The sequence below is a fragment of the Equus caballus genome, chromosome 3 (genome assembly GCF_041296265.1).
Source record: "Equus caballus isolate H_3958 breed thoroughbred chromosome 3, TB-T2T, whole genome shotgun sequence".
Taxonomy (NCBI): domain Eukaryota; kingdom Metazoa; phylum Chordata; class Mammalia; order Perissodactyla; family Equidae; genus Equus; species Equus caballus.
The window spans coordinates 25,121,241-25,135,498 of NC_091686.1; the positions used below are offsets into that span (position 1 = coordinate 25,121,241).

At 37.3% G+C, this 14,258-nt stretch overlaps 1 protein-coding gene across 2 annotated transcripts in view; it reads left to right on the forward strand.

The window, feature by feature from the left end:
• The window catches only part of CNTNAP4 (contactin associated protein family member 4), a 263,864-nt gene that overhangs the window by 218,048 nt on the left and 31,558 nt on the right, over positions 1-14,258 (forward strand). For both annotated transcript variants that reach the window (XM_001501663.5, XM_023637349.2), the window contains exons 18-21: positions 809-1,048; positions 2,500-2,724; positions 4,575-4,708; positions 5,557-5,644. In XM_001501663.5, the coding sequence (XP_001501713.2) occupies positions 809-1,048; positions 2,500-2,724; positions 4,575-4,708; positions 5,557-5,644 (687 nt within the window). The remainder of the gene's footprint in view (positions 1-808; positions 1,049-2,499; positions 2,725-4,574; positions 4,709-5,556; positions 5,645-14,258) is intronic.

Below are 14,258 nucleotides of genomic sequence, written 5' to 3' on the forward strand. Positions count from 1 at the left end.
ACCTCTGCCTTATAATAATGGGGTCTGATTCTACTGAAACATTGTAAATCTCTTAAGGGTGATTTGATAAATGCATATTGTTGCATTTTATTCAATAAATGTTACACCAGTCTGTCTCTTCACTAGTCCCCTTTCCCAGTTTGGCTGAGAATCTTTCCAAGCTTAAAACAATAAACACTGGACCAACACTTAGAAAAAAATCACTGGGAAATATACCAGACAAAAGCCAATAATCTGACGCTCAATTACCAACTTTCTTAACAGCCAAAAGACCACATCAGCGCACAGTCAAGTTAGAAGAACTCAAGGATTCCTTCATAATTTTCACCAAATTAAAATTGTGCCAGCATCAGGATCAGATTTTAATATGAAGGACAAACCACACTTACCCACAAACATACGCTTATTTAAAATTGCGAAAAAACTAGTTTCTCTATAAGAATATCAGTACATATCACTGTTATTTTGAATGAAAGGAAGATGTAACCTTTATTTTGTTCTTTGAAATAAAGAGACTAATAAAACAAGCCCTCCCCAACTGAAAGTTTAATACTTCTTTTTTAAGAATACAAAATATGTAATAAATTCAACTTTTGGAAAAAATGAATTAATGTTTTATCTTTTTGAAGCCTTTTAACATTTCGTCACAAATTGTGCTTTCAAAATTATATTTGTGCATCTGATTTTTGCCATTCTCTGTAAGGCCACCATTTTTGCCATTCTCAGTGAGGCCTCAGTTTTCTTTGGTCTTTAAATCCTGAATAAAACACCTAGGAACATGTTTCCATTTGCAGTATTTCCCTTTTAGGTGGAACGGCCACCAGACAGAGGGGCTTTCTGGGATGCATTCGGTCTCTGCAGCTGAACGGAGTGGCCCTGGACCTGGAGGAAAGAGCCAAGGTGACCCCCGGAGTGGAGCCGGGCTGTAGAGGGCATTGCAGCAGCTACGGAAAGCTGTGTCTCAATGGAGGCCAATGCAGAGAAAAGCCCAGTGGGTTCTCTTGTGACTGCACCTTCTCTGCATATGCAGGGCCATTCTGCTCAGATGGTAAGTGTGACATGGGCGTCCTAATGGGAAAACTTGTCCATGATGAATAGAACAGCTTTTCTGTGTAGTTATTTGAAACAAAAATATTTCCACTCCTCTTTTTTTTTTTTTTTTTTTTTTTTTGCAAATTACCTATTTTATGCCAATTGCATTTGTTACTTAGATATTTGCCTCAATTCTTAAAAACCTAGTGTCTTTGGATGATAAATCCTCTAATAGTTGCCTCTAGGTGTCTTAAAGTGTTGGCTGCTCAGTCTGCCTTTTTCTATCTAATGTTGACGCTCTTAAATAATATGACTGTCCACAACCCGCCCCATGGGAGTTCTCTATCTTAAACTCATTCAAGGCATTTTTGCTATTTTTGACGAAGATAGTCAACAATGCAAGGAAATTTAGAAAGTATTGTTGTTATTTTTTGTTTGTTTTTCAAACAAATATTTTTTCCGGAATATATACGACTTTTCTATTAAATATTGATATGTAACAAAATAGAGCCACTCAGGCCTTTTGCTCTATGATATGTCGAATATCTGTAGGTGACATAAAATGGTGGAATATTTTTCAGCCTGTCTTATTCACTGATCTGTGTCATGGAAGAAAAAAAGAACTGAGTGTAGTATGAAGTGTTCTGGACAGACTTCTCTGAATAGACAAACATTTGCTATACTTTCATAGCCCCTCATGGAAAACTGTCATCCAATTTAATTCACTTGCTTTATTTAAGTGTTTCTGGCCTACTAAACCTTTTCCTGAAGGAGGCTAACAAAAATTGGCTCCTAATGGAAGCAACCTTTGCTTTGCAAAGAAAGCACTTAGGATTATTTGATGAAAAGTTGGCAAAAATGCACTCTTCAAGCCATCTACTTTTTATCAGGAATGAGTTATAATTTAAAATCAAGCTGTGATAGTAATGCAAGCACTCCTGCGATCATTCTAGGAGGCTTCTCACGTTTAAAGTTAGAATCAAGACCCCTTCTTCACAAGAACAGGTCTTTATTTTCTGAATCTACATGATTTCCACTTCATCTTGCTAAATGCAATCAGAAATCTTATTCTGCGTTGTCTTGTTATGTTGAATATAAAAAGCATATTATAGACAGTAACATTAATAAAACAAACAAAAAAGACCTGACGTGCTGAGGGAGTAGAGACGTTGCTGTATGGCCCTGTAAGCATCATCTACAACTCATGTTCAACAACTGGCCCTTTATAGTAATGGAGAAAGCAGAGTTCAGAGATCCAAACTTGTTACCCCTCCCACCATCCTTTTTATTTTATACATATATATTTGGGGGATGTGTGTGTGAGAGAGAATTTGGGATGTTAATCACATAAGTAAAATTATTTTTAAAACCTTGGCTAGTTATTTTTAAAATGAAAAAATATCTATTAATATAACAACAAAATCCTTGTATTTAATATTTTAACATAAAATGTGCATATCGTTTCAGAGATTTCTGCATATTTTGGATCTGGCTCATCCGTGATTTACAATTTCCAGGAAAATTATTCCTTAAGTAAAAACTCCAGCTTCCATGCTGCTTCGTTTCACGGTGATATGAAGCTGAGCAGAGAAATGATCAAATTTAGCTTCCGAACAACACGAACACCGAGCTTACTGCTTTATCTGAGCTCTTTTTATAAAGAATACCTTTCAGTTATCATTGCCAAAAACGGTGAGTGCTTTTTAGATGAGAGAGGGAAAACTGAGTTAGAACAGTAGGTCAATAATAATATGGTTCTGGGCCAACCCTGATGGCCTAGTGATTAAGTTCAGTGCACTCCACTTTGGTGGCCCGGGTTCGGTTCCTGAGCACGGACCTACACCATTCATCTGTCAGTGGCCATGCTGTGACAGCAGCTCATATACAAAAAGAGGAAGATTGGCAATAGATGTTAGCTCAGGGCGAATCTTCCTCAGCAAAAAAAAAAAAAAAAAAAAACGAAAAAATGGATCTTTCTCATGTTGTTGCTTCTTAAACTACAAACAGGAAAGAAGGTATGCCTGTTTTTTGTATTCATTTTGTTTTTTCAGGACTGTCCTATAAATTTAATCTACAAGGATTATTTAAAATAAGATGGCTTTCTCTCTTTATAATTTTGATAATTTTACATATTCAGTGTGAATTTTTAATTTACTTATATAAAATATTTCTTATATTTTACTATTGCTAGAAGCTCTTTACTATTCCATGTGACTGTCAGTATCCGTTTTGTGGTTCATTTTGAAATAAGATGCCTATTTCTACATAACAAATATTTCCTTCAAATCAAAGGAGAGGTTTTGAGGGGATGTTAACAAACTAGCATTGTTATGAGACAATGTCAGGCTGACAAACCAACAAAATAACGTCAGCTCAAGTTTCTAATTATAAACAGTAAAAGTCATGGGAGATGCTGGTATATCATTGCAGGGTAGTGGCATTTGGATTGGGGTGTGTGTATGCTACAGAAACTTTGTCACAGAAACCCACCTGGTGCTGTTTTTCTCTTCCATATATCCAGTTTAAAGATAAAAATTTTAGGGGCTGGCCCCATGGCCTAGTGGTTAAGTTTGGCGTGCTTTTCTTCAGTTCCCGGGTGCACACCTACATCACTGGTTGGCAGCCACACTGTGGCAGCAACCCACATACAAAATAGAGGATGACTGGCACAGATGTTGGCTCAGGGCAAATCTTCCTCAAGCAAAAATAGAGAGATTGGCAGCAAATGTTAGCTGTTAGAATTTTCCTCAGCAAAAAATAATTTACAAACTTACAAACATGTGACTATATCATTTCAACTAAATTAGATGTAGCCCAAGGGCACTGAACACCAAAATAAAAACACTATTCAATAAGTATCTTTATCCTCACTGTATACGCTTCAAGCTTGAAGCTTATCTATACATTAGGACATTTTCTTTTTTTTAAATTGGAAGATCTCCTGTGAAGAAAGTTAATTTACACCTTTGCAGGCAATTGAATAGTATCAATTCTAATAGTAAATTTGGCTTAAAACCGTTCATTGCACCCTAATTTCATCACAGAATTTATGACCATGATTACTTGGAAATATTTCTTATCTTTAGTAAAACTATGTTTGCTTGTTACAATACCATTAATCAGTTGCATTTTAGGAGTAGTAGATAGATTTTTAAAAAGATGAGATTATAGAAGCAGAAAGTATTGCAATATTCCACGATAGTCTAGCATTTCATAATCTACTGTCTTATTTTTTTAAGTTAAAGCTAATACAGAGATTTGCATATGCTTAATTGCGTATTTGACTTCTAAGGAAAAAAATTAAAGATTTGCAGGAAAGAGACTACTTATTACCAACATGCTTGGTCTTGATTTTGAAAATGGTGCCATTTCACGTAGAAACTGACTACTAGGAATTCTGATGAGAGAGTACATCCAAATGAGCTATTGTGAAATTTTCCCCAGAAATGAATAAATAACAAAAAGAAAGGACTCTGAATTTTTATAAGTAGTTCTGAAAATACAATTTTAACTAAAAATGTAATTTCTTTTGTCTACCTTAGGAAGTTTGCAGATCAGGTACAAGCTAAATAGGTATCAAGAACCTGATGTGGTTAACTTTGGTTTCAAAAACATGGCTGACGGGCAGCTTCACCACATGCAGATTAACAGAGAAGAAGGAGTGGTCTTTGTAGAGGTAATATAGCAAATTCAACAGAAGCCATGTTTATAATTATGACTCCCCAACGTGAAGGACCTATAGCAGACACTTGACAACGACTAGAATAAGCATAGGCATTCTTTCAGAGCAGTTCTTGCCCTGATCATTGACAGACCGTCAAATGTGGTCAGGGTTTTTTAAGCAATAAAATGCTGTCCAAGATGTTATTAATATTTGATACTTAAAAATGCCGAACTTTCCTCATTTATTTTACTTTGCTCAGGAGGGAAATGCTGTCTAGTTTATCATAGTGTCTACTGGGAGGACTATCCTTACTCTAAGGAAACCAGTTTACTTCAGATGGGTATAAATGCAGCCACAATTCTAGCATACAAATTAATTATTGCAATATCAGACTACCTTAAAAAATGATGTGAGTCACAGCAGAGGAAGTGGAATTATTCACTTCACTAGCTTTTGAGGAAAAAGCACTAATGTTTCAGCTCTCTACTGAGAGGAAAATTTCTTAGCTGAATGACTCAAGTAAAAATACCAAGCTAAGTAAAAATATCAAGGTGAAAAAAACTCATATCTTTTGGTTGGCTTGATCAATTTTGGATTTCTTATGCAGCGGAGAAAAATAAAATGATGTAAGGGGATAAAGTGGAGTACACTGGTATCTGAGGGTAGATTAGAAGTAGTTTAGAAAATAATAATTCACTTTTAAAATGGCTAACTCTTTAAAATTTGTTTTCCTAAATCTTTGAGGCCATACTAACAATTGCCTATTTCATCATTTTCTTTTGTCTTCCTTTGCTTCCTGTCCTTTTCTCAACAAAATGGCATCCATTTGGACGTTTGCATCTCGTGTAACAATTTTGTAGATTGATGAGAATGCAAGGAGACAAGTCCACTTGTCATCAGGTACAGAATTCAGTGCAATCAAATCTCTTGTACTGGGCAGGATTTTAGGTAAGTAAAAGGAATGACCTTTCCCCTAATCGTGGTGCAAAAACATGGATCAGAAGGGTCCTACTCCAGACACACACACACATGCACACACATGCACACACATATTCATCATGAGAAAAGAAATCTGTTGCCTTATTTAAATTATGAACTGAGTGATAATCAAGGCAGAAACTGTACTTTCTCAGAGGTATATGAAATTGTGAGTATGGACTTCCTGTGGGATGAGCAAGCATCTTCCTTTCCTAGTAATGCCACTCTGGTCTCTGCCATGCATCAGTCCAGCATGATGAAACTTGATATTGTTCCCATACTTCAAAAATATCAAATAATAGGGGCCAGTCCCATAACATGGTGGTTAAGTTTGGTGCACTCTGCTTCGGCGGCCTGAGTTTGTGTGTTTGGATCCTGGGTGCGGACCTACACCACTCATCAGCCATGCTGTGGCAGTGACCCATATACAAAATAGAGGAAGATTGGCACAGATGTTAGTTCAGGGCAAATCTTCTTCAGCAAAAGAAAAGTCAAATAATAAATAGAAATAAACTATGTATCAGTCAGCTGCCAAATATACAAACCATCATCTAATGATAAAACTAGGATTAAGTATAAAAGAAACAGGGAGGAGGAAGCAATTGCTTTTCTTCCAGTTAGTGAATAGGCTTTAGGTTATGGCGTGGATCCTGTTTGCCTCGTGGAGATGTCCTGGTGGCCAGCCACTCTTACTAGAACCCAATCTAAATGTCTTATAGTTCTTATTTATATCCACCAATTACCTCTGATAACAGCACTGAAGTAGAAACGTTCTCTTGCCGTTTTGACCTCAAAGTACGTAAGCATTTATTTTTATACTTGCCAACAAGGACTAAATTGAAAAGGGGACAGCGCATTTTAAAAGGGATTTTCTTTTTAGTTATAAGTGAATTATAAAGAGCGTTGATAGTGGTGGGGGTGGAGGGCTTCTTCTTGTCTGCTTCTCATTCCCAGTTTGATATTTGACACCAACCTGGAGTGTTTCGTCGAAGATAGTAAATGGTATCTTTCTTTTCTTGACCTTTCCAGTTATTCGTACCTTGATTAATCATCCCTTACATTCCCTGGACATAATATCTGAATCTTGAGAATGTTTGATTAAACCTGTGGATGAATGATCAAAATATTGGCCCTTGAGAAGATTGATAGTTAAGTTTATAAATATTTATAGGCTTTCTAGTACAATGATGAGCACCAAAATTGTGTGCTCCTATTCTCCAAACAAATGGGAAATATTCTGAATAGCAATGTTCTTCCGGTATGCTATCGCGGACATAAAAAATGCATGCAAAGAATTACTTGGATATTTAGAAACTTAACTGAAAAATTCCAAGTGAGTTTCCTAGTGTAAATTATATAAATTCAACTATACTAATAAAAAAATCAAGTAAATAAAACAAATCCTGATCAGCAGTTTCTCACTCTAGTAAGGTCTGAGATGAGACATTGCATAAAAATGTATTAATACAAGATAGAAAATCCTAACAATTATGCAGAATGTTGAAGAATCATATTTTTGAAGAAATAATGTCTTCAAATTTAATGCCAGAGTTACTGATGAAAATGTATTTTGTGAGTAGCAATATGTTAAATATATTATAAAACAGTTGGGAAACTGATCTGCATTCAATGAGGAGGATTGCATTAGTCAAACAGTAGAATGGTAACATTCGTTATATAAATATTTGTTCCCCCTTTTGTAAATGAATAGGGGAGATTAGTATGGAATTAAAGATGTTAATGTTTTTATTCAAGAATAGCATATTATTAAAATGCACGTCACTCATGATGAAAAATAAGATTAAAGTCCAAATTCAGCAATGAACTTTATAGTCTGAATCAAGTCATTCTCCTAAAAGTGTAAGAATTTATTTGGCATGGACCTAACGTGTGCATCTTGACCGAGGACTAATGTTACATTCAAATCATTTGTAATTCAAAAGAGACCAATAATTTATGATCAGATTTGGTGTGGTATATGAATTTACAATAAAATGTTATGTAGTATGTTATATTTTAATATAGATATTAATTTGTGGTGAAATGGTTGCTAAAATGGAGCTATTAATTTTCCAGAGAGTATCTTGAAGTTTCTTACTGTGTTCATCTGGGTCCTCCAAGAAGCAATTGCCAAGACAAAATTAACCATGTGAGGATTTTATTAAGGGAGCACTTGTGAAACAGAAAGTGGGGAGGGAGCTGGCCAAGACTGACAGAGTTGTCAGATGGCTATGCAGCTCTGCCTCCAAAGGAAGGAGAGAGGGAGAGAAGTGAGACAGAAGTATCCTAGACCGCTAGGTTGAAGAGTCTTTGGGGAACCCTTGAGTCAAAGTCAGCCATCAAAGGAGTCCTGTCTTTCCCAGGATTGGGCCTGCCTTAGAATCCCTGCTGTACTCAGCCATTGCTGGGAGCAGCCCATGGGAAGCATGGCCTTGTCCCAAGTAGGACAACAGACATTAAAGCCTGGCAGCTGGAGCCCTTGGTTGATTACTCTCCCGGAGTTGGAGGTCTGCAGGGCACATTCTCATGGCCCCACGCTTATCAAGTATGTTTGTCATTTCTGTAAGCTCATTTGGCTCACTAACTCATTTAGCACATACTTTGTGATCACCCGTTGTGTACACAGCAAAAGCTACTCAGCAAGGTAGACATTGAATCTGCCCTCACAGTTAGTGGCATATGGTTAGTGGACATACAGATAATCATGATACACAATGTTCCTACGTATCCAATTGAGTATAATGTACCCTATGCTGCTTTAGATAAAATAATTCCAAATCACCCTCCAAATTAAAATATATTAAAATGCATGTATCAGTTTATAATTTCTGAATATTTGTTTTGAGGGAGCAGAATATAAACATTGACCAATTATTTTTTGGAGTTGTAATTGGCCTACATTTTCAACCAAAGACTTAAAGATATGACCGTCCACTGCCATTTCATATGGAAGCTCAGAAATGAAGGATGTGCTTTCCCTCTCTCATCTTTCTCCTTTGCTCACTTCTTAAACTTAGGAAGAACTATGGGGATAATTTTGGATTACTGTCACTGTTAATAAATATTACTAGCAGATACTGAGAAAGGAGGGTAAGTTTTAAGAAACGATATTCAACTGCACTATGGTGACATGGAAACCATCTCTAAGTCTCTATTACACTTAAAATATTTAAAGACTCAGTAACTTTGGCAATAGTAATGTGTTAGTAGTTGAGTGTTGTGGTGGGAAGATCAAGGTTTTAGCTAAGCAACTCAGTTCAGATCCTCCTATAATCAGTACAATACATTAAATTTGCTTTTTATATTCATAATTCACTGTAAAATTAAGCTCTGAATTCTGTACCTGGGTACTTTTACGTGTTGGAATAGTTTTACGATTTATTTAAGTAAAAGCTGGACGGTTATTTTCACTCCTTCTGAGCAGTAGCTTTTGTGTACTATGGGTGAGGATCGATAATGATCGTTTCTCTCTTCTGAGGCCACAGAGCAGGAAGTATGCTCAGAATGCTGGTGGGGGGGGCGCGGGGAGAGTCAGGCCAGATGTGAATAAAGCCTGTAGTCAGCAAGGAAAGGACATCTACTCAGTCTCCACTGAAGAGGTTTAGAAACAATCTTGGTGTGTCAGGAATCCTTTATCCAGGTGACCCGGATAACCTAAGGGCACTGTAATTTTGCAAATACATCGTGAAATGCCTCTTAAGATAATGGAGTCGTCATTTTAAAAGCAAGTTTTAAAAGAGAAGTAACAGTTTAAAGCAAGAAAAGTAAGAAATCTACTTAACATGATTTTTTGTGTCCATCAGGTTGATTTTTGAATATTTTAACAATTAAAATGTCATAGACTGTCTTCAGTGCATAGCGTGATTTCCTCCTTGTGTAGGCTTTCATCATTTCCAGAGGGTTAGCTATATCCTGTTGAAATGGTCATGCTAGAAACTTAAAAACATCTTTTCTCCTAATCAGGATACATGAGCATAGATCAGAAGTGTCATGTCCCAAACCCAGAGAACATTCATGATGCTAAAACATATTATCTGATTTTAATTATAGAGTAAATGATAAGGTAGACATGGGTATTTTACAGGGGCACATATAGTACAAGAATATGAGACAGGTGGGATGGACAAGTGTACTTATTCGACAATGACATCATCTTCATTGCTTTCATTTGGCAAACATAGTAAAACAGAACTCCACTACACTTCAAAGCATAACAAATGATCAAAGCAAAAGTCACAAATCACACAATATATTTATCAGCTGCCAAATCTAGAAATCTTCATACAATGATAAAACTAGAGTAATTTCTAAAATAAAAAGGAGAAAGTAATTGTTTATTTCTTTAATTACTAACGTGCTTTAAAACGTATCTGCACCAGAAATAGGTAAAAAATAAAGCTATGATCAAGGACTTAAGCACTAATGTGTGAATGACTGTTAAAGAACAGACATTGATGGAAGAGAGAGAGGAAAGAATAGGCGGGGGCGTAGATCCAGGACCTTTGGGGTGGAGAGAGGACACAGCCACAGCAAGGAGATGCTGGACAGGCCAGCCTAACAATGATCTATTGGACTTGTCAGAATAAGGGCAGTGAAATTTGAATTCTGCTGGTGGTGTCGGTTAAGTGTAATAATGGTTAGAGATGGTTTCCATGTTATCATAGTACAATTTGATATTGTTATCTAAAAATTACCCTCCTTGCTTGATGTCTGCTAATAATGCTTTTTAATGATCATTGGAGTAGAAAATTGTTCCTGTAGTCTGTCCTCATTTGTGGAAATGAGTACTGGAGGACAGACAGACAGCAATTCCTTTGTTTCTGGTCTTGCTTCTGAGAAGGCAGACAACCTGAGGTCATTTGTGAAGTATGTTGTTCACAATGCACTGAGTACCAATGCCAAAGTGAGTGATTGCTCAATCAGCTCCTTTAAGAGAACTCTTTACTTGAAAACTATATAAAAAGAGATCTCTCGAAGATGTAATTATCAAAGGAAATTTGAAGGCATAAAGTTGTTTTGCTAATTGATTAAGTTATTGGGTCACAATTACATTACATGAAAAAAATCTCAATTAAGATTATTACATAATCTTGAAATTGCATAAAACCTCTCATGGGAAAATGTGCCCCCATTTTGAATAATGATATACTTTAACCTATTGTAAAATGACTGAAAAATTCCTGTAAGAAGCCTGAGTCTAGTTTGTAATGACTATTTATTGCTTTTCTATATCAGATATGTAATGGTGCTGCTCTGTTCATGGATTGCTTTTCACGTTAGAAGACTTTTCTAAAAGCCCGAGGATGGTTTGCACTCACTCTGAGCAGTAGCTTTGGTATATTTAGAGGCAGTGACCCATAGGGATCATTTATCTCTTCTGAGGCTGCAGAGCCAGGAAGTAACTGAGATTTCTGCAGTGGAGACTTGGGCCAGATGTAAATAAAGTGTGTGGTCAGAGGGAAGAGGATGTCTACTCCATGTCCTCCCGAGTGCTTTAGGAACAAACTTCAATCTCAGGGCTATTTTACGTAAACCTGCTTCAAAGTTAAGGGGGCACATAAGAAAGTTTAATTAGATTACTTCAGGGTACTGTGACTTTGTAAATATCTTATCAAACGACACTTACGTTGAGACAGGTTATGCTGAAAGCAAAAGAGAAAGACAGGTTACCCCAAGATGTCTAACTATAAATAGCTTTTGTGCAATTCAGGTTTACGAGGTTCCATCTCAGAGCAGTAGGTTTGGTTGGCAAATAAACGCCTTTTATGAAAAACTGCTCCTTTGTCCACATAGTGTTTGCTGTCTGCGTTGCCATTTTACTTTCTGCTAACCCTTTGTTGTTGTGATGGTTGAATTCTCACTGTAATTGCATATACTGGTAAAACGCCCTGCTGGGTTCTAGCCCTGCTCCTCCTCTGATTCGTTGCACCATTTTCAGACAAGTCTTCTTCATCTTTAACTTTGTGCATTAAAGATAGCTAGATCCTTTTTAAAGATGGCCTCTTTTCATAGGTTTGACCAAACTGCTTAGATTTGTTTTCTGAGTTTTATTTTTTGTTGCCTTTTTTTTTGTTTTTGTTATGAGTGCCACAAAAGATTTCATGAAGCACTCCTTATAATTGTTCTTCCATTTACTTCATATCCTTTCCAGAAACAGTAATAAAAAGGCACTTCATAGGAATTTTAATTCCTTGGTGCTCTATTTTTCTTGTCGACCTTTTGTTAAAAGGTCTCTTCTTTGACAAAGCAGAAGTCATTTTTTTCGTTGGAAAATATAGTTGAGGCTAATTTTCTTAAATAGACAAAATCATCCAAAAATTTGAATCAGTTAAGGATTTTTATGACCAGAAATGTCCAGAACATGACTTGTCTCATCGGTATTCATGTAAAGCAGGAGACATTTGTCTTCAATTCTTTCACCTTCCCTTTTCTAATCTTTACATGATGGCATTTCAGGAGTTCAGATAATAGGAAAGATACATATTTGTTTCATTGGATTTATTAGCACAGTTGTCAATGCAGATATCTGATGCTATGTATTTCCACAGCCAGCTTTGCCTATGAGTAACTTCATATAGCCATTGCTTTTTGGGGACTCAATTCCAGGGAGAAGACTGCAAAGTCTCTGTAATTCCCCTTCATACCTATTCCTAATTCCAACCCAGCAGGGGATTGGTCCAGCCCAGCAGGCAGAGGGGAGCCTAGGGGTTGCCAGTGCGAAGGTGTTGTGGGACTCCCTGCTTTCTGGTTGGAAGAGAGTTTGGGGGCTCACCTAGAAGAGTCTCGGGGAGACCCTGAATTGTGTGAATCCAGGGAAATGGTTAGCTCCCTGAACACCGTGGGGAAGGCCAGCACTGGAAAACATCACTGTGCCTCTTTTCCCTCTTTGCCAAAAAGAGAATGGTCTGAAATTTGAGAGTTTCCTGAATCCTGCTGAGGATGACCTGAAACTTGGGTCAGTTCCTCTCTATCCCGAGGTTGGGTGGGGAGAAAGCCTTCCTCTTGGTGCTTTGTCCTATAGCTTCACTGACGCAGATGGCCACGCTGTCCACCTTCTCCGAGCGTCAGCCACCTAAAGAAGTCAGTGACTGAGAATCAACCAGCAGATGAGAAAAACAGACCCATATTTAAGAAGATTCAACAGCAGTAAATTGGGAGAAAACCCACAGCAACCAGAATCATTCCCGGTCACAATAAAGCTATTCAGGGAAACAGATACCGTCCTGAATGAAACTTAGTGAGAGCACCTGAAGGAAATTCCAGTAAAGCAAGAAAAAGACCTCGAGGACCTAAAATGTATGATTTTTTCAGACTGAACAATTCAGCAGGAAAGAGTGATCTTTGTTGATACTGAAATTCATTACCTGGAAGAGCAAATGAATGAAGCACTTGACTCATGTGAAAATAAGTCCCCAAAGATACAAACCAGGAGGGAAAATAAAATAGGTTAGAAAATATGCAGAGAAAACCCAATGTGAATAAACAGCAGTCCAGGAGGATAAGAAGGATGAAGATGACACAATAATTGCATGCACAATATGTGAACTTTTCCGGGCTAGAGAAAAACCGTGTGTCTGCAGATCAACAGGGCCCACCATGTTCTATGCAGAATATAAGACAGAACACTCACACCCAGGGACAATCCGATAAAAATTCATAAATCACCAGCAATCTTACAAATTTTGAGATGCTGGAGTAACATCTACAGACTACTAAGAGAATAAGCCTATGAAAAGAGTCGTCCTTAAGGTAGACATAAAAAAATCACCAAATCCATCAAGACAAATTTCTGTTCCAGATACATTCCAGCACATTTTCTCATTTATGTTTTCATAGCATTTTCACTCTTCAAAATTTTCGTTAGTTTCTTTTTCTACGTTTATTTTCTGTCTCCCCTCCTAGGATGCAAGATGCTTGAACTGCGGGGAATTTGTTTCCTGTCTCTTTAGCTCTGAAAAGAAATATTAATTGACTAACTGTCCATTTTAAGTTTTAGACTTTAAAGTGTTTTTTTATACAATAATTTGTGAAAGATAAAGTGCTTTTAATTTGAAGGTGTAGTTTTAAAAAATTGCCTCATGGGACCAGCCTGGTGGTGTAGTGGTTAAGTTTGTGCACTCTGCTTCGGTGGCCAGAGGTTCCCAGATTTGGATCACAACACATACTTAGCACTGCCCGTCAAGCCACCCTGTGGCGGCATCCCACATTAAAAAAGAGGAAGACTGCCAATGGATGTTAGCTCAGGGCCAATCTTCCTCACAGAAAAAATAAGTGTTTTTTTTAAAAAGTCACCTCATATTAGATTTTTACCATAGAAGTGAATCTTATCTATTTACATATTTTTTTTTTTTGGTTCAGGAGGTAAGATTTTTGGGCTGGCCGGGTGGTGCAGTGGTCAAGTGCACACCTTCCACTTCTGCAGCCCGGGGTTCACTGGTTCGGATCCTGGGTGCGGACATGGCACCGCTTGGCAAGCCATGCTGTGGTAGGCATCCCACATAAAAAGTAGAGGAAGATGGGCACGGATATTAGCTCAGGGCCACTGTTCCTTAGCAAAAAGAGGAGAATTGGCAGCAGATGTTAG